This window comes from Apteryx mantelli, chromosome 2 (genome assembly GCF_036417845.1).
Source record: "Apteryx mantelli isolate bAptMan1 chromosome 2, bAptMan1.hap1, whole genome shotgun sequence".
Lineage (NCBI taxonomy): Eukaryota > Metazoa > Chordata > Aves > Apterygiformes > Apterygidae > Apteryx > Apteryx mantelli.
Window position 1 is genome coordinate 29,409,173 of NC_089979.1, and position 26,693 is coordinate 29,435,865.

The 26,693-nt window shown below is 37.3% G+C and overlaps 1 protein-coding gene and 1 pseudogene across 7 annotated transcripts in view; both read left to right on the top strand.

Annotated features, from left to right (window-relative positions):
- The window catches only part of OXR1 (oxidation resistance 1), a 279,502-nt gene that overhangs the window by 218,785 nt on the left and 34,024 nt on the right, over positions 1-26,693 (top strand). For all 7 annotated transcript variants that reach the window (XM_067290410.1, XM_013954678.2, XM_067290409.1 and 4 more), the window contains 6 exons: positions 57-164; positions 1,465-1,584; positions 6,801-6,953; positions 17,018-17,202; positions 20,813-21,606; positions 25,498-25,666. In XM_067290410.1, the coding sequence (XP_067146511.1) occupies positions 57-164; positions 1,465-1,584; positions 6,801-6,953; positions 17,018-17,202; positions 20,813-21,606; positions 25,498-25,666 (1,529 nt within the window). The remainder of the gene's footprint in view (positions 1-56; positions 165-1,464; positions 1,585-6,800; positions 6,954-17,017; positions 17,203-20,812; positions 21,607-25,497; positions 25,667-26,693) is intronic.
- Positions 10,918-11,056, top strand: LOC136991462 (U1 spliceosomal RNA; annotated as a pseudogene).

Here is a 26,693-nt window from a genome sequence, read left to right on the forward strand (position 1 = left end):
GCATTATTTAAACTAACTGCTTACAGGTTTGTTTTCTTTTCCCCCAACTGATACAGGTGGAATCAAGAGATACGTTAAACAGTATTGCCCTGAAATTTGATACAACACCCAATGAACTGGTTCAATTAAATAAGCTTTTCTCCAGAGCAGTCGTTCCTGGACAGGTACTATTACACTATGTATGTTACTTATGTCATTGAACAAAGACAACTTTTTCTCCTCCCTTTACTTCTTGCCTCTACCAGAGAGTGTTAAAGTACTTCTCATACTGACTTTCACACTGGTTTTGTAAAAGACTTCATTTTTCTTTAATTTGAATTCCTTGTACCTGTTTAATAACTGACTAAAAAGGAAAATGTAATGAAACTACCTACCTCTCAAATAAAATCAGGGGGCTCTTAACTTTAAAACTAAATGTACTTAATGGTATAATGACACTTGAGTATAAGCTAAATTGCTGCTCTGCAAGTATAGCAGGCTGTTGATCAGCTCTTGCTCAGAGGATAAATTCAGGGTACAGCATACTAGCAACATTCATGACTGTATGTTAATGCCTGCAATTCTGTTTTAATTGATGAATGTTTCCATTCCATCCTGAAAACTTCCCAGCTTTTTACCAGGAGCATATGAATTATCATTACTTTTTCTTATGAGTCACTATTGCTTACTTCTCCCTCTCCCCCTTCCCCTCCCCTGACTTTTCACTTCTCCTCAAAAGCAAGGCCTGGAAACAAGTCACCAGCTACCATATTAGATGAAGCTATTTGATAATAAGCCCTTTCTGTTTAAAGCATATTGTATATTTATTTCTGATTGCTGCAAAATTTTGTCTACATAGCTTGAAAGCCTACCACACCAAAGAATAATGTATTTAAGGAGTGGATAAACTGAATTAACTTTAGTTTTTTCAAATTCAGTGCTAAGAGCTGTATCTATAAACTTGTTCCCCAGCCTGCTTCTTGGTTACTCAAATAGTAGAATTAATAGCATGAGAAATAATCAGTCAGGTCTTCCTTCCACACTGTATTTGATGATTCTGACATGCTGCATATTTTTAATACTTTCTCCTTGAGCTTTTTTTTCCATTACTATGACTAAAGACCAATCTTATCTTAAGATAGCATTTAAAACCTTTGAAAATTTAAAGATTAAGTAGTACTTTGTGTTGGTACTGTGGTATTGTTTAATCCTTCAACTTTCTCATAAAGGAACTTTTAAAATTGCACTTCTTTTTGAAGAGGTGATTGTGATAGAGTTCACAAATAACTGTCTCCTTTGTCTGTAATTATATATCTCTATATGTATATAAGAATATATATAGGCACATATATATAAAAATTAACTGGGACAGAAGTGATTTCTTGTAGCTTATTTTGAGAAAACATGGCAAATATACCTGAGCTAGCGGGAAATTTAAAGTAAAACTGAAAGCATAACTTCTAACTACATTATATCTCTTTATAGATTTTGTATGTTCCTGACCCAGACTACATTTCTAGTGTGGACAGCTCCCCTTCTCTAAGTCCTATAAGTCCCCTATCACCTACATCTTCAGAAGCAGAGTTTGACAAGGCTACAGTAAATGTAGGTATACCTGTTGTCATTAAAATTAACTTTCCCTTTCAAGATAACCAAAATAAATATGATGCTTTCTTCTAAGAGTGTTCTTTCATTCTGGGGAGAAGGTACTTTACAATAGTTGGAGTTGAAAAGTAAAATGGTGCCTTTTTTATGAAAGTTTTCTATATGAAAACTGATGGATAAAGTAATTTGTAGCAAAATACCGTCCTTCCAGATTGATATCTTAAATACTACTTCCAGTTGCATTTGTTTTTGATGTTACCGCTCAGAAATAGCTAGACACTTTGTCTCTAATTTTTAATCTTACTGAGATTTTTGTAACAGCGATACATTGGCCAGACTACTCAAGCAGTTAAAATGTAAGGGTTTTTACCCTCTGTAGAGGTTGAGGCGTTGTCTCCATTTTGCTTGGTGAGACTAAAGAAATTGTCTGTTTCAGTGAAGTGTTGATAAAAGGTTGATTATAGCCTCCTTTTATGCAGTAGGTCTTCTACCTTTGTAGACTTTCAGATACTCAAATTATGTAGCCATTGAAGGTGTCCTGTAATTCAGCTTGAACGTGGATGTCAGCTAGGAGCTAGATTTGCAAAAGCATGTCTTTCCAGGTGGGTGCTGTTACTGCTTTGCTATTCTCAGAATTTCAGGGTAAGAACTCAAATCAGAAAGATTCAGTCTCTGGAACTTCAGCTTCTCCACAGCTTCTACAGTTCTGACCTCATTCAGCTGTTTTCTAAAATGCTGGTCCTATTCTTTTCCTGGTTATGATCCTTTTTCCCAAGTAACAGCTCTTCTTGCTAGTACTTAATACAGTGCATGGTTAGGCTATCAACCATCTGTTCCAGGACTCTGTGCTAAAAGTTTACATAGGCTTTAAAAGGGTTTAAAAGAGATTTGATAATGTGGTGTGGTCGTGTTGGGGGGGGGGGTATGGTTTTTGCTTTATTTTTTTTCCTCTCTCCTGATATGTTTTGGTCCACAGAAGTTTAAATACAAAGTTACTGCCTCACTGCTGAACAAGTTCCCAAGTTGCATCACCAAGTGCAATGTTGATTCTTCTACTAAAAGTTACCATGTGCTTTTGCTGTCATTATACCTTTAATCTGACCTAGTATGGCTGTTCTTATGAGATGTTTCTGCTATCAGTTATAGTAAATAATTTCTTCTATATTATATGACAAACAAAGTTTTGTAGCACAGTAAAATGACTATATTGGTGTGCAAGAATACTTCTAAATCTGTCTCAGAGTGACACTACATGCTAGGATAGACCTAACCATATAGCATAAGTGGTGAGAAGTTACTCGAGGAAAAATTATTAGTTATAGTGCTAGAAAACAAACTCTTCCTACAATGAACTAGATATCCCATGCAAGAATAATATCTTCATCTGCTGGTTCTTGTGGATTATTTTGTATGCATTTTGCATATACTAGACATAGAGGCTAAACAGTGTAACAATACCTGTAACTTTTCTTTTTTGGAGGTGGGGAGAGGCTGAGTTTTACTGATTAAATGCACATAACATATAAAAGGTTGAAATTGTAGAGAAGACAAAAATGGGTTAAAATACTTCAAAATCCTTTTAGGCAACAAAATGACTGCATACACAGAACTGCCTACACTAAACAATTTGAGAGTTAGTTGTGCCACAATACATAGAAACTTCATTTGCCCATACTTTATCTGGTACATCTCACTACTTGTTCACCACAAGCTATTCTTACAGTGCTTTAGGAGATATCAAACAAATGAGCAATATGACAAAACAAATAATAGTGTTTAAGCTTCTATTTCTGAAGCTTTTTAACTCCATGTGAGTAAGGAAGAGGTGTTCCTAGGTACATTTCATCAAGAAGGGGAAAGAAGAAATCAGTTGGACTTCTTACTGTGGATTTTTTTTAACTTCTCTCCAGCAACACAGATACTATTTGACATGGGTTTGAGAAGTTAACGTTGGAGGTTTCTTTGTTGTTGTTCTTTATAATACCTATTCTTCTGTATCTTTCTCCTCTTTACTGATTACTAACCTTCTAAATGAGAGCAGGATTAGCATACATTCTCTAACGTTTTATATTTAAATGTCTGTGTTCTCAGACTTCCCTCTAATTTTGACTCTAGGTTTGTGGTTTAAATTTAAACATGTCAAATCAAAGAGGATATGTTACTCTGCATATGTAATCTAAAGGAGTCTTCTGTCTGTTGGCATCCTGGTTGAAATTAGTCACTTCCTCACTAGAAATTGAATGAGATAAGTAGGCAACAGCAGTTCGAAGAGACTATTTTGTCTCAGCAGAGGTTCAGAAGTTAAACTATAGTGTGTTTTACTTTTTGTTTCCATTTTATCAAGCATTAAAATAGTTCAGCAGAGTCATCTGACTGAAAATAAATCAGCATGTGGACAGTATAAGGCTTGTGTGATACTTCTAACTTGTCCTGTGTTACTTTGCTTAAGCTAAAATTTCAATGTATATTTTAATAAGCTTGTTTTTGTCAGTCTACATGTAAGTAATTAGCTTAAATTTAAACCTTTGTTATGCTGCTGGTTACGTGAAGGGTGTCTTCATCTAACATCTGATGCATGGATTTAAGAAGATCTGATAATCTTTAGTACCTATAAAACTCAAAATCCAGTTCAAAATAAGGTATAGTGACAAGAATGTTGTCATTAAATTTGAGAAAAATCTGCCACCAATATTGCTCCAACTTCTGTGTTGCATGGGAATATGAACAAGAAATAACCAGCATATTTCCAGTGGATTTGGATATCAGCTGGGAACTATTGCATCTGCTCTTTAAGTTATAAGCTGTTGCAAAGATGACCACATAGTTTTTGAAAGAAGGGCATATGTGGAAAGGAAACTCATACCCAGGAAGCTTGCTTTTTAACTGTATTGCCATTAGCTGCTTTCAGTAAAATCCAAATTTGTGCTCTGTGATTTGGGTGGGGGTTTTTTTGTTTTGTTTTTGAACTGAAAGTAAAAGAGGCAGGCAAAGGCTAAAGTAGTGCCATAGAGATGATAAACGGAAAACAGTAGCGCATATCTCCTGTTATGGTTAAACACAGTTATAATCTCCACTAGTGAACTGCGTAGAAAAGCAAAAAACAAAAAACAAAACAAAAAAAACCAACCCTATTTATAAAGAAAACAGTATTTCTATGTCCCCTTTATCTTATTAATAACCACAAGTAGCAATTATGTATGGAATGGAAGTCTGTAAATGCTGATAAACTCAAAGCAGGGCTGTTGACCTGAAAAATAGACTTTGGAGAAGTCTATATATGTAGTTTCTCTTCTATATATGTAGTTTTTAAATAAAAACGGTTTTTCATTGTGTCTGTGGGGGTTTGGACTTGTTTCTTTTTCCTCCTTTAAAAAAAAAAAAAGTCTTGTTAACAGGCTTCTACATTCATATATTGATCATTTGTTGTTGTTGTTGGACGTACTGGTAGATAGCAGGATAAATAACTCTTCCTCTCATCTGCCTGGGAAGGTCATGGAACAAATTCTCCTGGGAGTTATGTCTGAGCATATGAAAGACAAAGGTAGCTGGGAACAGCAAGCATGGATTTACCAAGGGTAAATCACACCTGCTGAACCTGATTGCCTTCCAAGATGTCATGACTGGCTCAGCAGGTGAGGGGAGAGCGGTGGATATTTACTGTGACTAGAGCAGGGCCTTTGACACTGTCCTAAAGTGTTGTGAACATTGGAAGTGTAGACTACGAGATCAGGTGGAAAAATTGACAAGATCTTTGGACTCAGTGATTCAAGATGGTTTTTTGTGTTTTGGGGGTTTTTTGGTTTGGCTTTTTGTGGGGTGGGTGGTGGACAGTTACCAATCCTTTGGTCATTACTGGGGCCAATATTGTTTCATTTATTCATCAGTGACCAGGATGCTGGGACAGAGTTCCTCCTCAGTAAGCTTAGGGAGGGCACCAAATTAGGGAAAGCGGTGAATACACTGGACAGACACACAAGGGCTGCTATTCAGAGGGACATCAAGAGGCTGAGGAGATGAGATGACAGAAACCTTATGAAGTTCAACAAAAGTTGACCCTTGCTCCTCCAACATAACAGTCCCATGCAGCACTATGGGCTGAGGGTTGCCTGGCTAGAAAGCAGCTTTGCAGAAAAGGGCTGGGAGAGACAAGGGGGCAGTGGTGTCTTGGTGGGCAACATGCTGAACATCAGTTAGTGTGCGCTTGTGGTGATGCAGGCTAACCACATACTGTGTGGCAGAAGAAAGAGTAATGCCAGAAGGTTAAGGGAAGTGATTATTCCCCTGTCTGGGAGGCTCCTGAAGCTGCATTTCCAGTGTTGTGTCCACTTCTGGGACCCCAGTACAAGAGAGATTGACATGTTAGGGGGATCCAGTGGCCACCAAGATGATTAGATGACAGAAGCACACAATGTACAGCAAGTGGCTGAGGGAGCAGGGTTTGTTTAGCCTGGAGAAGAAAATGCTAATGGAGAATCTGATTTGTTTTGCCCTATCTAGTCTGTGTGTGTTAGGGGTGGGGGGATGGCTTACAGAGGTAAGAGTCAAGATCTTGTCAGAGGTGCACAGCAAAAGCATGGGTGGTAACAGTCACTAGTTGTTTCGCAAACAATCCTGGTTAGACCATAGAACATTTTTCACAATGAGGATGGTTAAGCACTGGAACAGGTTTCTTGGGCTGTGGTATCTCCAGCCTTGAAGACTTCAAAACTCAACTGGAAAGACCATTAGCAACCTGATCTAACTTAGGCCTTGGCCTGTTTTGAACAAGTGGTTGGACTAGAAGACCTTCAGAGGGCCCTTCCAACCTAGAATAGTAGTAGGCATTATGAAACAGTAACAGCACTTAAGGTTTTTGTTTGTTGAAGTTGAAAAATCATCTTTTGTGCTAAATACCTGTTACTCAAGTTTTGCATGTCAGAGTATTTCAGATAGCTTTTTTGTGAATTTTGATTATTGTTTTGTTCTTTGTTCCACAGTAGCTTCTGAATATCACTGTCCACTTGCATTTGTTATCCTGGGCTTGTCAAGCTGTGTTTCTTTACAGTTATGCTGTTTGCACTGTCAGATCAAAGCAGTCCTTTAAAGTGCAGTGAATTTGGCAACCTTTTTTTGCAATTGCTTTCATGTCCAAGTAAGAACGAAAAGTACGGGACAGAAAATCTCTTGAAGCTCATATTGACAAAGGCAGGGTGATAAGTTCTTATGTTTTCTTTTAGGATCCAGATGGAGTCCAACGAAAAGAGTCGGCTGCTTCACCAGCACATTCATGTGTTCGTCCCACGAGAGTGGTATCATCCACCTCTGAAGAGGAGGAAGCATTTACAGAAAAATTTCTCAAAATTAATTGCAAGTACATGACTAATGGCAAGGTACTTAAACACTTACATTTCACCACCCTGGACTCTATTACTGTATTAAATGGAAAAATAAAGCACATTTAAAGCAGAAACATAGAATAAGTCCTAGTGACAAATAGGTAGGTGGCTCAAATGGATCAGTTTACATGTATTGCCCCCCCACCCCCCCACACTTTTTTATTTGGATTCCCAGGGCACTTGTCTGTTAGTTATGACATAATAGTTAATGTAATTCACCTGTGATGGATATCCCTGAAGCCGTACTGTTAGGTAAATCTTAAGTGTTGAGGGCAGGAAGTCTGCCTTGTTCCATATGTTAGTATTTCTTATCAGTAATTCCTTTCACCAATGGTGGATAAGCATGTGCCTTAAACTCTAAGGAAATATTTAGTTAAGTAGTTTCACTTCTGTTTTTCCTAAAGCAGAACATAGAACAAAATTAACCTCCAATTGTGTAAACAAAAACTTCCCTATCAAGTGTAGTATGGTAGAAATCTTGGCTTTGAGATTCTAGTAACAGTTCTCTCGGTGTATTTACACAAATGCTTCAGGGTTAATGACATTTGATTAACTTAAGTTCAGCTCATAAATGCACAAGTCTTGTGCGTATTTTAGGGACTCAGAATGCAAGGGAAAACTGGGTATCTTGCTCTCCAACCCTACAGAAGAATGCCTTTCTACTAGACATTTCAATCCTGAAAAATCATACCTTCATTCAAGCTGAATGAATGCAAACAAACTCCATGTAATTATAGTAATTCCTTCTTCACCTGAAGTTTGGGTTTGCATATATAGATGCTGCTGATTGTATTGCTCAGGGGGGAGGACATCTTGTTTTAAGTTTTATAAATACTATAAAACAATGTCATATGGATTAAGAGCACATATTTGAAGTTTCAGTCAACAGACTGATGTTCCTAAATCAAACTAGTGAAAACTTCTTTTCAATGTGTTGAAGTGCAATTTAACATAAAGAGGCTTGTGTTAAGATAAAATTTTTATTTTTATTTTTCTTGCTTTTAAAGATTGCTTTTCTGTATATGCTTGGAGTTGTTCTTAGTCGCACTTATTTCCTGTGTAATCATATCTTGGGGAATTCCTGTATATTTTTTGGAGCCTGGAAGCTCTTGCCCCATTACATTTGTCCTGAGACATCTGGTTCTGGCCAGTGTTAGAGGCAGGATATTGCACACAGTTAGATATTGGGTGGTGTGAACATGCTGTGTCATGGTCAGGTAATAAATCAGTGTAGAGTAAGTAGTGTGCTATTGAGTCACAACCTAACTTACTGTTTATTGCATATGTAGGCGTGCCCTTTCTAGCAGCCATCTTTCTCACTTTTTCCAAGCATGAGAGACTGGAGGTTTCGAATCTTGTTGGTATCATTTCTTCTGCAGGAAAAAACTTCTTTTATAGATTTCCGGTTCTTTGCATTGTTCATTGGGAAACAAAACAATATCCTGAAGGTGGTCTGCTTGATTCTATTTAACTTGACCATTGTGTGTCTATAAATGAAATTTAATATAAGGTCTCTGAAATTCTTTTTTTATTTATTTTTATTATCCCTGCTACTTTGCTTGCCTTGTTTTGAAAAGTAGTAGGTAAAGGAGAATCCCCAACATTAAGGCTTTTTTAAAAAAAAAAAAAAAAAAGTGGGGGGCAAGATAAGCACAGAAAGCACAAACACAGTGCTCACTGTAAAAAGAGTACTGACAAGGATCAAAAACTGAGAAACAAAGAACAACAAAGCTAAATGGTTGTTTTTGTGATAAAAGCTTGATGAATGGTGCATTACAGTTCTTGTTCTACCTTGTGTGTTCAAGCACAAAATGGAGTTATTCAGAGGTAACTTTTGTTCAAAACTGCTGTCAGATGTCCTCTCAAACCTTCCTAAAAGGATATTTTACTGAACTGCCTGATCTTAATGTTTGGACTCACCTGTGGCTTAAAGTTGGGCTTTTAGTTCAGAGTTCATATCTCTAATATTGTATTAGAGCTCCTACTTACTGAGGTCTAAGCTACCTTTTTGGTATTCTGGCTCTCTGATCTAAAGAGCCAATGTGTGTAAATGGTAAAGCTTTTTCTTCCAGAAAATACCTAGGAACTTTACTGGGAAAAAGTTAAAACAATTCAGAATAGAATGTCTATGCAGAGGTGCAGTTTAATCCATTTTTATTGTGCCTGTTCTACATATCTGGATTAATTATCCTTTATATCCTTATATAGACCAGCTTTAAGACTTAAAGGGTCTGTTTGTTGACAACATCCAGATGGTTGTTCATAATAAAGTGGCTCAGCATTTCTCCTTGAGACTGTTAAACCTGAGCTGTGCCTGAATGATTTCGTTGGGTATCTTTAGAATGTTTATTCAATGGAAGAAACTTGTGTGCTACAAGTGATATTTTGGGAGTTTTGCTCAGAGACCCGGACTTCCCTTAACAGTATCATGTTGAACTACTTAATAGTTACATGCACAATATGATTTTTTTTACCTCAGTTTCATTAACAGAGTTGCAGATATTTTTCCTCAACATCTAATTAGAGAGATAGTCCTAGAGAAACCAGTCACAGGTTATTTGGTGGAGGATGTCCTAAAAAATTTCCCTGCTTCTTTCTGTCTATGACTCAGCAGCTTATAACCTTTCTTCAATATTTTGTTGCAGAGCTAGAAAATTAGGTGATTGGGCAATGGCTTGCATGCTTCAAACTCCTACATGAATAATATATACCAACAGCCTTTGCTCCAATCTTTTGGCTTATGCTCTTGCTCTGATTTGCTGATCTTTCTCTCTAGCTACATTATTGTTACAAATAATTTTTTTGCAAACACTTTTAAAATCTAATTTGAATAAAGTATTGTCAAAGAGCTGTTTTTAAAATGTTCAGCAAATTCTGGGTTGTCTTCAGAGGGACCTATACTGAAACACACAACAATGACCATAAAGGAGGAGCTAGGCTCCTCTCCCTGTGTTGGTATGGGTAGGTGAGGGCATTGAGAGGGGTTGCGTAGGATGTATCCCCCCTGCTAATTTTTACTCTGAAAAATATTCACACTGGAAATATTTTCAGGGGCTTACCTAGGCCAGAGAGGGAGCTGTGAAACTTCCTTTCCCCACTCCAAAGGCAAGGAACCAAGAAAATTAGTTGGGAACAGAATTTGGGCTGTTGTCTTTAGTGCTTCTGAGGTAACAGGGAAGGCTAGATGAGCAAAGAAAAGGTGGTAAAGGGTAGTAGGCTGTTGGTTTTATCCTGGGCCTCAGTATTGTGTTCCATTTTTGGGTGCTTTGTGGAACAGCTGTGCCATCCTCTGTCACAGTGCATTGATGTGTATGAATAACCAGATAAGTCTATTCAGAACCTAAAATGAATTCATGGTGCTAAAATGCTGAAGAGTTCATCACTGGCTCACTGCTGAGACAATAGTTCTGAATTACATGTATTGTAGGAATGCTGATGTGGAAGTTTGTCTGGTCTATAATGGCAAACTGACAAAGGAATAAAGCTTCAGTTATTCTTCTATAAATGTTTCACTTTATCTTCATTAATACAAAGCTGTGGTACTCACTGAAAGACTGGAGCTCTTTCAGCTTTCATCATTCAGGGAAGGCTAATAAGCAGTCGTTGACTGGTAGTTTGCTAGATGCATGTATGCTCCCACTGACCATGTTTTGTTCAGATGTTATCCCTTTTTTTTCCTCATAGAATCAATAGCACTTGGATTGCTGTCCATGCTGGCAACTCAGTCTATTGAGTAATACAGTTCTCACAGGTTTTAAAGAAGATTTTTCTCCTGCGGACAAATTTGACAGTGAAGACAGAAGCTATCTGTTTTATAGAGGAGTTGCAGAAATTATTAGAGAAAGCTTTGGAGACATTGGCATGTCTGAGAAAGGAATAGTTAAAATTTGGAACCAAATAAAATGTTTATCTAGTAGCTATTTCAGCTTGACCTAGCTACCTAGGTTAGCATTCAGTGATCCTTACCTGGCAGGGGAGACACCATGATCAGGAAGGTGGTTTTCCTAAGGTAAGGCTCATCCCTTGCACTCTGTGTGTGCTGACCCCTGTGATTTCCCCAAATGTGGGAAACTCAACCTTCTTCTTTTTTTTTTTTTTTTTTTTTTTTTTTTTTTTTTTTTTTATGGGGCAGTGGCCCTGGTGACAAAGGATGCAGAGAGATACTGAATGCTGCCTTTGCTTCAGTTTTTACTGCTAAGACCAGTCCTCAGGAATCCCAGACCCTGGAGACCAGGGAGAAAGTCTAGAGAAAGGAAGACCTTTCCCTTGGTGGATAAGGGTTGAGTTAGGGATCATTTAGGCAAGCTGGACATTCACAGGTCTGTGGGGCCTGATGGGATGCACCCACAAGTGTGGAGGGAGCTGGCAAACATCGTTTCTAGGCCACTCTCCATCTTTGAAAGGACGTGGAGAACAGGAGAGGTGCCTGCAGGCTGGGAGAAAGCTAATGTCGCTCCAGCCTTCAAAAAGGGCAAGGAGGAGGACCCAGGGAACTACAGGCCAGTCGGCCTGACCTCGATCCCTGGAAAGGTGGTGGAGCAGCTCATCCTGAGCACCATCTCCAGGCATATGAAGGACAAGAAGGTGATCAGGAGTAGTCAGCATGGATTTCCAAAGGGGAAATCATGCTTCACCAACCTGATAGGCTTCTCTGCTGGAATGACTGGCTGGGTGGACGAGGGGAGAGCAGTGGATGTTGTCTACCCTGACTTCAGCAAGGCTTTCAGCACTGTCTCCCATAACACTGTCTTCCCTAGGCAAGCTCAGGAAGTGCGAGCTAGATGAGTGAACTGTGAGGCGGATTGAGAAGTGGCTGAATGGCAGAGCCCAGAGGGTTGTGATTAGTGGTGCAAAGTCTAGTTGGAGGCCTGTAGCTAGCGGTGTTCCCCAGGGGTCAATACTGAGTCCAGTCTTGTTCAACTTAGTCCTCAGTGACCTGGATGAATGGACAGAGTGCACCCTCAGCAAGTTTGCTGATGATCCAAAAGTGTGAGGAGTGGCCGAGACACCAGAGGGCTGTGCTGCCATTCAGAGGGACTTTGACAGGGTGGAGAGCTGGGCAGATGGGAACTTTGTGAAGTTCAGTAAAGGTTAGGGCAGAGTCGTGCCCCTGGGGAGGAATAACCCCATGCCCCAGTACAAGCTGGGGACTGACCTGCTGGAGAGCAGCTCTGCAGAGAAGGCCCTGGGAGTGCTGGTTGACAGCCAGTTGACCACAAGCCAGCAATGTGCCCTTGTGGCCAAGAAGGCCAATGGTATCCTGGGTTGCATCAGGAAGAGCGTTGCCAGCAGGTCGAGGGGGGTGATCCTCCCCCTCTGCTCAGCCCTGGTGAGGCAGCGTCTGGAGTACTGTGTCCAGTGCTGGACTCCCTGGTACAAGAGACATGGAGCTATTGGAGTGAGTCCAGTGGAGGGCTACTAAGATGATGAAGGGACTGGAGCCTCTCTCCTGTGAGGAAAGGCTGAGAGAGCTGGGCCTGTTCAGCCTGGAGAAGAGAAGACTGAGAAGGGATCTTATGTATCTGAAGGGAGGGTGTAGGGAGGATGAGGCCAGATTCTTTTCAGTGATGCCCAGTGACGGGACGAGAGGCAACAGGCACAAACTGAAAGAAACACAGAAAGTTCTGTCTGAACATAAGGGTAAACTTCTTTACTAAGAAGGTAACAGAGCAGGTTGCCCAGAGAGGTTGTGGAGTCTCTATCCTTGGAGATATTCCAAAGCTCTGTGTATGCAATCCTCAGCAATGTGCTTTAGGTGGCCCTGCTTGAGCAGGTGGGTTGGACTAGATGATCTCCAGAGGTCCCTTCTAACCTCAACCATTCTGTGTGATTCTGTGAAGAGTATAGCTAATCCCCCTGCAGTATGAAAACTTATAGATCCATTCACATAAAGTATTTCTTGCTTCTTAATAGTAAATATTTAAGCGTTGAGGGTAGAAGCCTTGTGACAGAGACCTGACTTCTTAAAAGGTGCATGTGTGCGTGAGTGTAAATGTATACATACATACATACATAATACTTTCCTGAAGATGTAAAGTTAAATGCTGTCAGTTGAATCATGTAGTTCACTTGTGTTGTCTTCGTCATAAATATCAAGCCAGTAAGTATCAAAAAGTAGAATGTGCTTCAGGGCCAGAAATATTGTAGTGGTTTGTCTCTTAAACAGATGACAACAAAATAGTGACTTCTTGCTGAAGAGTTATGAAGCCAGTGTTTTCAGGATGTGTAGGCTTTCAACTGGTTGTGTTCGTTTCAACAGAAGTGCTTGATCAGCTTTGTGAAGTACGTACAAAAGGCTGATACTGCCCAAGGTTTAATTCTTCTATATTTCTCTATCAGTATAATGAATTTTAAATAGAATTAAACTGTCAGACCTTTATTTATCTATTGATGCAGAGGGTTTATGCTGAGGGTTTACCTATTGGTGTAGAGGGCTTCTTCTGTACCAATATATGCAAGCTTCTAAGGTTTCTATCTGTATGTTTAGTTGAGGTTACAGAGGCAGGCTTTGGAGTTGTCTGTGCATGTCAAGGACACCTACCTGATGTACACAGTTTTCCAGCCCTCAGATCATCTTCTGACTATTCTAGGAAGCTGGCATGCACAACAGAAGGTCCTTGAGTATGTTTTGTCTAAATCAGTAGTCATGGGCCCTCCTTCAGTTGGAGGTTTGCCTGCAGGAAGATTGTATGTCTACTGTACCTCAGCATCTGGTTTATCTAAATGGCACAAGGGACTGTCCAGTTTCTTTAAACAGTTTGGAATTTGCCTTGGAAACAGATTTTTGTCCTGGATATGGTGACATCTACTTGAGATATTGACAAGCCCAGCTTGTGCTGTTTGACTGGTGAGTTTTGGGGTTGGTTGATTGGTTTTGGTGGGGGGGCGGGAAATCTATGTAAAATTGACTTATGGAATTCTTCACTTATTTTGCAATAAAATATTTCTTTAATTTGTTTTGGACCTGAACTTTTAACTTGCTTCTGAGAGCACAGGTGCAGTGTTTGTTTCAGTTTTTTGTTTTAACCAGGGACCTTGTTGACATAGGTGATATGTCAATTGTGACAGATAATGCTTGATGGGAAAAACAATCTCCTGTTATTGTCTGAAGTCTGAGCAATCTCAAAGGCTTCAATATGTTTTGTGTACTTAATTACAAGGAAGAATCACAAAATAAAGTGAACAAATGAAGACAAAATCTTAGTCCAGAAATGAAGATCTCTCTAGGGAACCTGATTAGTGATTGCTGCTACCGAGGAATACATCATTTTAGATGCTGGTATTGTACATCAAAATCCTGAAATTAGAGCAGACACACAGCTTTACTTTTCTGCTCTGACCCTTTTCCCCCTTTCCAGCCTGACTTGTTTTGAAGTTGATCATGTGACATGCGGGCAGTGGAAGGTGGATAGCTCTGGTCCTGAATTTTGATTGTGGTGTTATTTGCATAGGTTTTTGGATCCTCTCATCCTTTTGGCTGAAATAGCTATAAAGAAACTCTTGTTTACTGTTGTTCAGACAGCAGAGTTAGTCTTCCAGCAGTAAAGAATCTTGTATGGATAAGATTTTGCTTTTTGTAATACTGAGAAAGACCCTATTTAACACATCTCAAAAGTATGTAGCACACTTTAAAGAACCGTTTGTCTGTCTTAATATGCTGGGTCTGATGTTGCACTGTAGTAGGGATTTTCCTTTTTTCTTTTTCCTGATCTCTTTCTGTAAGCTATCTTTAGAATTATTCAAAGAATTAATTGATAGATTTAATTTTCAGTGCTTAACTTCTCAGCTGCTTGAACATTAAAGACCATATATATGAGGTGCATTCATTTGTCATTAAAACCTGTTCCCCTGAAATAGTAACAATTCTAAATTCTCTGTAGTCAAGAACTTGGTCAAACATTACATCCATGTTACCTCTTTGGAACCATGTAATGCCATGTCAGATCCCTTGAGTTCAGTTTGCTTCTCTTTTGTTAGAAGTGTAGATGGGTTTCTGTAGTACTTGAGTGTTTTCTAAACATTAGGCTTACAAATACCTCCAAAACAATGTGTGTGTGTGCATGCGTGTGTGCGCACATGTGTTCTGCTAGTCTCCTTGTTTTTCAATGTGTGTGTCCAGTACAACTTTTATTTTCTTACTTCAACATGAGTGCCTGCCCGCGTATACTTTTGGTATGTTGTTACAGGACACTGAGCCCTCTTAGATTTTTTTTTTTTAATCTTTGGATATATATTTCATCATAGAATATGTCCTTTGCCACTAAAAAGGGTTATGGCCTAGCCTTTTGAATCGGATCTGGAGAATATTAATAAAAATTTCATTTTCAGAGTTCTCTTAATAATGACCATACATGACTTAGAAGTGATGTTGCTTTTTGTACTATGTGCTAAACTTACAGAAGTAGTATTTCTTTAAACAGAAGCAATTGTTCAGCGTAGACTCATTGATTTCTGTAGTCATATGAAATTACTTTCTAGTCTACAGTGGATGTTACTTAAACTTCTGTTGACTGTCATTCTCTTGAAATTCCTTCTTGCATGGTGAAAATCTACCTGCCATACAGTGCTGGGGGGGGGGGAGGGGTGGGGAGGGAGTGTATCGGTGATAGTGTGTGTCCTAGAAATCTTAAAACTGTAACTATGTCTTGCTGACTCTTAGAGTACAAAATACATGTTAAACTTCAAAATGGCACATGCAAAACCTGACTAGGCACTGAACTACTAAGAGGACTTAAGTGTAGACACTTGAGCTACTTTCAGACTGTTCTTATTTCACTATAATAGTGATACTATTGGTTATTGCTGTAGATTTTAATTTTTTGTTGTTTATAACTTTTCTGCCCACTATATAGCTTTTTTCTTTAACTGTGATGGTGATTGGCCATCACAATGCTGTAAATAAACTTCTGTAAATGGGAAGGAATGCAGTTCTATCTTATGCACTGCCGATGCATCTTTCTCAAACAAAAGGGAAAGAAATTTCCCCAACACATCTCAATTATTTTTCATGGAACTGGATATTTGTTCGATTTCTGATAAATTTTGTCAGTATATGAAGCAACTTTTGTGGGACTCTTACACAAGTTTTGGATGTCCTTGTAAATTTGTAAAGCCTTCAGGATTATTCAGGATCTATAACTGAAGGATCACTATCATCCTACTTAAAGTTGCATTTACTGCAGTTAATTTTAGCTTTAACTCTGTTTATTGTTCTGTCAGTTTAACATCTTTTAATGGGCAGCTGGCTAATACTGTATGTTTCTAACTACTCGAGTTCAATGTATAGTAAATTAGTTTGACATTTGTATTACATAAGAACCCCACTGTTTATTATGAATATCAACTTTCTTTACACTTTTTCCATACTAAGTTTAAAATCTACTCTTATGCATATCCTACAGCAATATCACTATGATTAAATTAATCCAAAACTGCATCTTGATGTTGTTTGTCATGAAAAATCTAATATTTTTAAACAAATTTTGTTCCATAAATTTGTCTGTCTAATTGAGCAATAGGTCCATTAAGTCCCAGTGATTTGAATCAGATACTCCTGTTGCTTTTGTGTAAAGAAAATGGAGGCAAATGACTGTTTACAATGATCTCTCTTATTTTTGAATAGGGAGAAGAGAGTAAGGCTCTAAAAAATGCTTGAATTTTCTTGTGAAAATAGCAGAAATGAAAGGGGGGGGGAAACCTGTGGTTATTTGGGAAGGATATGATCTTTATCTTGAGGAGCTGCCTAGCATATCCTTTAGTGTTCAAGTAGTTTTATTTATTTTACTTAGCATAATTATTAAGTAGCTGTACAGAACAGAACTGTTTTCTTTTGGAGAAACAGGTAGTATTGATTTGCTTCCACAAGAAAAACTGTATGTTTTTAGATGACAACAAAGCACAAGAAAATGTGGTTGGTGACTAGTAAAAGTTGCTCAAATAAAGATTGAAATTTAAAGATGTTTTAATAAAAAATAGAAAATACTCTTTCCTACAAAAAATTGAGAATAAGCTGAAACACTAAGGAGAAAACTTACCACTTTTTTTCCCTCTCATTTTAGGGAACAGTCAATGGTGTGCTGCTAGTGACGCCAAATAATATAATGTTTGATCCCCATAAAATGGATCCTCTGGTCCAAGAGAACGGCTGTGAAGAGTATGGCATCATGTGTCCAATGGAAGAAGTGATGTCAGCTGCTTTGTATAAGGAAATTGCGGACAGCAAAATTAAGGATTCATTAACCATGTAAGATAGAATAGTGTTTATAAAGTTTTGAGTAAATATGAACTGTAGCCATGTTGCTAACAACATAAAACTAGAGCAAGCACTTTTTTCTCCTTTTAATGAAGAATGTCCAAGATTGGCCTGGAGAGACTCTTGCGAAAGCTTGCATTATCTTAAGATCTTATGTTCTATATACTATACAGAATATCTTCTCTTCTATATACATGGATTTTTAGCTTCCTCCAATAATGTCTCTTAAAATCTGTATATATAACCTGTGGCAAGACATACCAGAACACTTCCTTTCCCCCTTGCCCACTATGAAATTGTGAACGGATACTTTTGTCTTTTTATGGAAACTTAAAAACTCTTCTACAAAATGGAAAAGCCTAACTTAAACAGCTTTAGATTTAAATCTTTATTGTATACCACTTTCTATTTGTTTCTGAAGTTGGCTTCACATACTCTCTTGTTGTTGTGACAGTAGTTATAAGAGTAATCTTTGCTAGTTTTTTTTATATATTTTTAAGGGATTGGCAGTAGAATTTTTTCCTTCTTGGCTAGGGGAAAAAAGTGTGTGTTCTTCTTCAGTCTAACATTGCCTGAGGTGAGCAGAGTGAATTTTGATTGGTGTACCATAGTCACTGGTGTTTAGCATGATGACATTTAAAACTGGCTTTAAACTGCGTTATCAAAAATTTTTGTTTAATTTTGTCTGTTTCCTAATTTTTATTCTATTTATTTATTTTTATTCTATTTATTCTTTATTTTATCATTAAAAAATAGGTTGAATTCTAATATTAAAGCTGAACAGGACCTTTAAAGAAAAAAAGGTAAAAATCATGCCACCTTTGTATATAAAAGCCCAGAAAGGGCATAAACATTTGCAGACTATTGACCATCAAATTTCATGGAAATGAATTCCTTTAACCCCTTTTTTTTCTAGGTAGTTGTATGTAACTATGACGAAGTAAATCTGTTTGCCTGATTTTTATGTTATTTTTTAAAATTCAACCATTTTAAGGAGGTAACAGTTGTTCTGTACTATAAGTCTAAAGCTATTCACTAACTTTGAAAAACATCCTTTTACAGCCATTACAGGTAGAACTTTAAGCACATCTATCTTTAAGATTAAAAATACCTGGACAACCAGAAGAAATAACTGTCTCATACCATTTTTAAGCGCAGTTTCAGCAGCGACCTAATAATAGACTGGTATCTTGACATGGGCTTGTTTGCAGCCCGAAGCAATGTCTGTCTTGAGAGAGCAACCCATCTTAATACACTAGTATTTGGGGGGCTTTTTGATGTACAGTGAGGCCTTCAGCACGACTGTTTTCTGGAAGCTTATTTTCAAGATTGAAAAACTTTTTCAGAATGGTTATAATAGCATTTATTCACTGCATAATATACTAATTGTTTTTCTATTTAATTGGAGAAGTTGAAGAAATCTTTTAAGGCTTTATCATGAAGCCTACATGCAACAACATTGACTAAAGTTGTAACCTAAGAAAAGTTCCATTTAAGCAAACAAACAATTCGTTGTATAGTCAGTTATAGGTATGATCTGATGTGTAATGTAAGTAACATTACTGTAAGCCTGTAAGAACATTTCAGATGATTTTTGTTTTTCTTTTTGAATCTGTCTCTTCAGATCATTATGTAACTATTGTAATTGTGAAACAAGTTTTGTCCTAACTTGTTAGTTATCTTAATGACTCAGCTTTGACTTGCAAATTTACCTTCAATTCCCTGTAGATTTTTGTGCAATTGTATCTAGCTTGTAGTACAAATGCACACAGAATTAAAACATGTCTAATAAAAGGTTACAGTGGGCATTCAAAGCCCTATATGTCCTATCAGATTTGTCTTCCTTATCTATTTGATAAACTATTAAATGGAATATGAACACCTAAATTATTCTTCAGTCCCAGCACTTTTATGCCTTTTCTCCTAAAAATTTGAGGCATGTTAATAAAGTTTCAGGAAAATAAAATACAAATTTCTGATCTGTAACCAGAACTCCAGCAAGATCTGATATGATTTTGTGTATCTTGAGGTATCTGAGACTTAAATCATGTTTAGTCTTCTGCTATAATTAATACTGTTTTCCTCTCCCAGTTTTAACAACTTTAAAATCTGTTTACACTTGGAAAAACAACAGGAATGCCAAAAATAATCTTATTGTTATAATGGAAATAGAAATCACAATACAGATAGTGGTGTGGGGGTTTTTTTGGTCCTTAAAACTGTAATTTAATGTTGTGTATATTTTTTATATATAAGCCATACTCTGTGGTGAAATTGAAAAAAATTAAAAATATACAGAATTGTTACCAATTTCACTAACCTTAGGTTGTGCTTGTCCAAGAGCAGCAATTTTCAGTATAATTCCTAAATACTGAGGAAACGGCTCATTTGTAATGAGCGATAAACTCTAATCCACATGCTTCACAAGCAAAATCACACCATCAGCACAAGCTTAATGTCCTATTAACAAGAGGATGTATATGCTCTGCAAACATCCTAAAGTTTAGTAATGTCTGGGTGATGATATCAGTGATATGACCTAACTGGATAAAAAGTTTTACAGAATTTGGAGTGGATTCATACTTCCTCAGGATGAGGGGATTAAGGCACAAGCTTCTTAAAAGGATTGATACTAGATAATAGAAGAAGTAATGGACTTGTGGTAGCAAGGAAGATGGCATGGTAAACTTTTTAATTGAAAGTATGTTAAAACAAGAGAAATTGTTTATGGAAATCTTGTACCACCTAAGAATTTTTTTGGGAACACTGGCAAAAGATTGAGTCATGTACATGCACTTGAGAATGTTCACAGCCCCCTTCTAGTCCTCCTCTTCTAAAACTTAAAGAATTTCTAGTAAGCTTATTTCTAAAGGCAGGTTTTGAATATGATAATTTCCTTTGGGGAAGATAAATTCTGCTCTCGTCCTTGCACTTTTTTGCACTATTTATCAACATTCATCTCTGTTCTTTGAAATGTTCAGTTAGGTAATATAACATAGTAATGGATTTATTTTGCCTAATAGTATTTTCAGAGTTAGGTGCCTGTCTAAGCTGGTCAGCTAAGACACTGTAATCACTGTTACATATTTCCCATGGGCAGAATGGTGAGATCTACTCTGGTTCCTGTAGCTGTGCACTGAGTAGCTTAGCTAAGGTTAGACAGTGATTTCTGCCATTCATGTCTTAACAGTGAGCAAAGTGTTAGCTTCATAATAGAATGGGACATACATATGTTACTATAATGGCCTCTTTAGTAGACAGAGCTTAAAAGATTGTGGAGGACTTCTACCTTGAGACTATAGTTGTGTAGGATTTTTTCTTTTGTTTTTACACTTCCTGCCTTTCAGGCAGGCTGGTGGGTTTCGTAGGAGCACATCTTCTGGCAAAGCAGCGTTGTGAAGTTGTGAAGTCATCTGGGTCACCCTGGCAAAAGGTCTGCCACAGGCCTACCTTTATAAGAATGTAATTTATGGTTGTTTCTTATTCAGGATTAATTATTTTTTTTTAATCCCTTTCTTAAGTATCATTTAATGCTGAAAGAAATTACTAAAAAGTGAAATAAAAGGCATCTGGTATTATAACACTCTTATTTGCTTAACAGAGATGTAGAACAGCTGTCTATAAGGGAACTTTGCCATGCCAAGAAAGTTGCCAGGAGCAATACAGATGAAATGGATTCAAGGATTCGGGATACAGGCAATGACAGTGCTAGTACTGCCCCGAGGAGCACAGAGGAATCCCTTTCAGAAGACGTGTTCACAGAATCAGAACTCTCTCCAATACGTGAGGAACTTGTCTCTTCAGACGAGCTTCGACAAGATAAATCTTCTGGAGCATCATCAGAATCTGTCCAAACAATAAACCAGACTAGTGCAGAATGCTTAACAATCATTTCAGACTCAAATGAAGCTCCTGGTGACTTAAAATCCAGTGCTGAACTGACTGTAAATGTTAAACAGTTTGGTACTCCCAGTCTAGGTTTAGAAACTGCTAAAATATCTCTAAAGGAAGAACAAGAATCTAGTGAAACTGTTGCAAACATCCTTCCACAGTCTTTGCAAGGATCACGTCACAGTGAAGAGCATGACACGCAGGCAGAAATCAGCAGAGATCAAGATTCCACACTAGGAAATGAACCAAAGGGGGAGAGTAAGACAGGAGAGGAATGTCCCCATTGTGAAGATGCCACAGACTCTCAAAAGAAAGAGACAACTGGCAAAGGAAAGCCAGTGAAAGAGCGAACTCAAGACTCGGAGACAGAAGTTGAGGAACTTCGTAAACTCTGGAAGACCCACACTATGCAACAAACCAGAAAACAAAGAGAGAACTTGCAGCAGGATTCACAAAAGGAAACTAATCAGAAAACCGTGACTGCAGGAGATGGGCAGTTAGAAGGTAAGGGAGTCAGTGTTTATAGGTACAGCGCAAGTCTTCAGATTTGCAATATCTCCAGTTCCTTGGAATTTTCTCTTCCTTTGCTTTTACTCATTATGTAAACCATTCTGTAGAACACATCTCCCCATATATTTGCTTATATTTGTCTTTAGCTTGAATATAGATAAGCTGTGTTTCTGAAAATTTTGAAAATTACCAGGGGCAAAATATTGTTAAGAAAACTGAAAGCTTGGATACCTTTGTTCCTGCCATTTTTCTTCATCGAAATTATATTTGTTATTATTTTAATGCAATATCTTTTTAAGGAAGTTTTAAATGAGCCAATGCTACCAAACTTATGAGGCATTAGTCACTGCAGAGCTCAAAATTAAAAATGTTTCTTGGCAGTCAGCTAACTGTGACTTAAATCTTGGTCCTAAAGTACATGTGTATGAATGTATTTCGCTGTATAAATTTCATCTTTTGTACAGGGTGTCTGCGTTGTGGTTAAGGTAAGAGAATGAGACTTAAACTGATTTTTTGGAATTGTGTTTTACTTGCATCTTGCCGTTCTTCGTGCTGACTAGAACAAGGTTGAATGTATGAAAAGCATTTCTCAATATAAGTAAGAGCTAGATAATAAGATACTGATAACAAGCAATGAATGTGGGGAACAAGTAGACTTTTATTTCCTTGAGTGCCTTTATTCCTCTGTAAAGGTCAGGCCCAAGTGGTATTAGCTGGAAACTGTCCTGAAAGTCTATTGAAGTTACTAAATTCATATAAAAATGTGTTGTCGTCTTTCTTTTAAGCAAGTTAAGATGATGATCCTGAACATATTTTATTTTGCTTTCTTAAAAGAATAACTAGGTCACTTTCTGATTTTTTTTCCATCTCACTAATGGAGGTGAACTAGTCATTTTAACTGTGCGTTGTTTATGGGCCGTAAAGAAGACATAACAATATAATACCTGTTACAAATGAAAAGAGTATATTTGTGTATTTGAAATTCAAATTAATTTCTATTCATAACTAACAGCTGAGGTTGTATTACATAAAGGTATATTTTTGGATTGGCAGAAAATAATCTCACACTTCCTTCCTTCTACAGTTGAAGGAACTGAAATTTCAAAATTCAAGTCACTTAATAGTTGCATCATTCTGTGATGATTTGGCATTTGCACCATAAACCACTAGAGAAAATCCTCTGGCAAAAACATCAGCTATCAGTAGTTGCTGGTTGTGACCTTTAAAAATGCAAGCACAAGTACTCTCTACCACTATTGCTGCTCTTCTTACAATTTTATATTATGTATAATTCAGGTATTATACTAGACACTGATAATTTTGTCAGTTTTCTGAAAGATTATTTCATTGAATGATGCTGCAGGTTTTTCTTGTAGGATGAACCGTACAGTCATGAAGTATATGCATATATAACCAAAGTTATATGCGTGCAGTCAGAGATGGAGAGGGGTGCTGGTAAGAAACTTGCTCCCACAACTGGTGTTACAGCCATGCTGGAGGTTGTGGGGATAAAACAGAAAAGGTGGGAAAAAATACAGCTTATTCTTCAGAAGTTTGTGCCACTAGCTTTTGTTGGAACTATTCTGTTTCTCATTAGCTTGCATGTTGTGTTAGCAGAATGCAAACAAAGCAAATTATGAATAAATGTTTTCTCCATCTTGATAGATTTGGTGAAGCTTCTACTGGCTTCGTGTACAGGCATGTGCAAATAGAGCCAATGTAAAAGCATAGGTCGTTCACACAGCAAAGACTAAATATGACCGAGGCAGGTCTATTAATAGTAGTTTGCATGTCATTTAAAAATTGAGTCACTGTAAACACTTTTTTAGTACCCTGTCTATAGGGCTAAATCTCTGTGAGTTTTGTATCATTAAATTATCTAGCTAGTCTTTTCGTCTCCTGATGCAACAAGGACTTACTTGAATTTCTGCTTTTTTAGTGGAGTTTTGAGCATCTAGGTTTTTGAGAACTAGTGTTTGCCAGTCTTTACTGAGGTCAAATGTCTCAGAGTTTGGAATGAACCTTTTTTTACTTGTTCTGAAAGCTGATGGGGTGATGTGAATGCAACCTTAACAACATTAGTAGTCTAGAATTGCTAAAGAGGCCTCCATTGATTTGTCCCCTGTCTTTACCCCTCCTTCCCCTGGACTCTTCATTCTTTTCTGTTTTTACAGAATCGTATGCTAACCAACAAATTGAAATAAAAGCTAGATGTAGTTGAAACTTGGGAAAATTTATAGTGGTATACTGTTATGTGCGTGTGTATTATATAAAAGATGAAATCTCATTTAAATATATTTTACATATAAAAATAACATTCCATTGCTTTGCAGCTCAGTTAGTTGGATATTAGCACAAATTGAAAGAAAATAAAAGTTTCGGAGAAACAATAGCTGTTAAATTTCTTTTTCTGTAGAAGTCTGTATCAAATATACCAAAACATTTGAAAATGTACCCCAAAAATTGAGAATCTTAAGTACCCCGTTTGAGGGCAGGGGTTATTTTTTTTTAAACTTAGATTAATCCAGGAGATGGAATCAATATCTTTGATCCTGTCTACAGTACAAATCCAACTTCTCTGAACTCCAGTTCAGAGAACGTTTTAACTGCTTCATCTGAAGGGCCAAAATCCCAAATATCAGATCACTGAGTACCTTTTTTTTTTTTTTTAAACACTGCCACAGTTTGTGCAAGACCTATAAAAGAATTTTTTAACCTGACAATTATCTTTGCGCTTATGTAAAGCACTTCAATATCATACATGCTGTCACTGTCCTGCCATTTTATATACCGCAGGTATAATTCTAGACTATTGTAACTGATAATCAGGAAGCATATATGCCCATTTAAGTATTTACTGAAAAACATTTTTTTATAGAACAGTACTCTTCTAAACTTAGAATGGAAAGTCCATTAGAAAAAAACATACAGTAGGGATGTGTTTATAGGTAGTCATGAAAGTGATGAGCTCCTATCAGTTGTCTGCATTGTCACTGAAGGCAGACTTAAGCTGTGAAAACTCTTGGGTATTCTAGAAAACTGAAATATCTGTACATATATGTAACTCTAGAGGTAGGTTAAATCCTTTGTGGTCCTAGTTGATCATCCGAACTCTTTTAAGACTTTATATTTTCTTTCCATGCTTTAAAAAGTCTCTTGTGGCTGGAGCTTGTGATCTGGGGTTTTGACAGTTTGTCTGGCAAGGGAATAGTTTTGGAAAGGCTTCTTCAACCTTATGCTGACAATCCAGACCTTGAGCATAATCAGATTATTCTATTAGTTCAATTAAATATATTATTGGAGAGAAAAACCCATACAGCAACATCCAGTGTACTTCATCATGAAGTGGTATTTTCACCTTTGAAATGTTTGAAATAGCTAACAAATTTCATCTTAATTCTCTGATACTGTGTGTGTGTGGGGGGGTTGCTTATTTTTCTTCCTTCCTTTAATGAAAAGTAACTAAGGAATATTTTTGATATACCTGAATATACCTAGGGGTTCAGTTAACACTATCTTTTTGTATGTATGCAGAAAACCTTTTTAACAGTGGGAGGGATATCCAGTTATGTTCAGGGTTATGTATTGAGAATACCTTCTGAAATACTTTGAAGTATGGATGAAAGACTAATATGGGAACTGGGGTTGGAAGCAGAAATGAATGCTTGAATTGAAATATATCATGCTCTTAATTTAATTCTGCTGGTATAACTTACAAGCCCTTTTCCATTTGTTACATAACTAGTACAGCCTTTGTTACCTCATCTCTTAATACCTACATATGTACATGACCTACATGTGTGTATTCCCTAATACAAAATTGGCTAGTAGTTTTGTTTAGTTCTGTTGCACACAGTAGATAATTTGCTTTTTCTTTACTAATAGGGTCTGGTCTTACAAAAGAAAAACGAAGACATCGATCACACAAGTTCTTGCGTCTCAGGGTTGGAAAACCTATGAGAAAAACATTTGTTTCCCAAGCAAGTGCATCAATGCAACAGTATGCACAGAGGGATAAAAAGCACGAGTACTGGTTTGCCGTTCCACAAGAACGGTAAGGAGATATATTGAAAAATACTGATTTTTACAGTCTGTCTTTATCAGCTGCTTTTTTCCTCTTCACTGATCATAATTGTTTTTCAGTGACTATCTAAAACAACATAAAAAGGGGCCAACTTCCATTTCTGGAGGATCTTATATACATCAAATTTCTCTTGGGTTAGAGGCAGAGAAAGACATTTTATTTAGTGCCTTTAGATGATAGTGGCATGCCCCTCTTCCCCCCCCCTCCCCAACATAGCCAACATTTCTGATGGCAGTGTGCATGCAGAACAGAATACCTGGGGAGAAATTCACAGGGAACCTCCTCTTAATCCTAACTTGTTAGATAAGGTCACCAACCAAGGATGTTGATGCTTGGCTTGTACTTAACAGCTGAGTACCTTCTTACCATACCAAAGCTTTACTAAGTTTTTTGCAGGTTCAGTCAATAGCTTTTTGTGGTATTTGGGTTTTTGTTTAATCTAGTTTCCTGACAAGCTCCTTAAGAAGAAAGTGTAAATATGAATTAAGGAAAGATTGAAGTAAGCGGTGTCTGATAAAGGAAGCAAGTTCAACAGCAAAGCTTTTCCTCGTCATTATCTGTGCCTGCCATTACTTGGAAGCTTTAAAGAGAACTCTGTTGTAGTTTCTAGAGCCAGAGTTCAGAAGAGGTAGGTAGGGTTGCTTTGTCTTTTCATCTTTGTATATGGAACATAAAATTTTTCCAGGAAGTGAATTAAACATATATCTACTGGAAAAACATCTAAGTTTCAATGATTCAAAGAGATGGGATAGCCACCATCACCCTCTGAGAAGGTGTTGGATTTCTGAAGTCACAGTTTCCTAGAAGTGTGTATAAAAAAAAAAAAAAAGAAAAAAAACCAAGTTGAATGTGGATTTCTAAGTATTAGATCTAACATCCTTATCAGAAGAGCTTTAAAAAAAAAAAATCTGTCAGATGTCATCTTGTATAAATACCTGAACACAGTGATCAAGTCACTTTTCAATCTTTTGTTTTGAGCTGAATGGCATAGAATGTC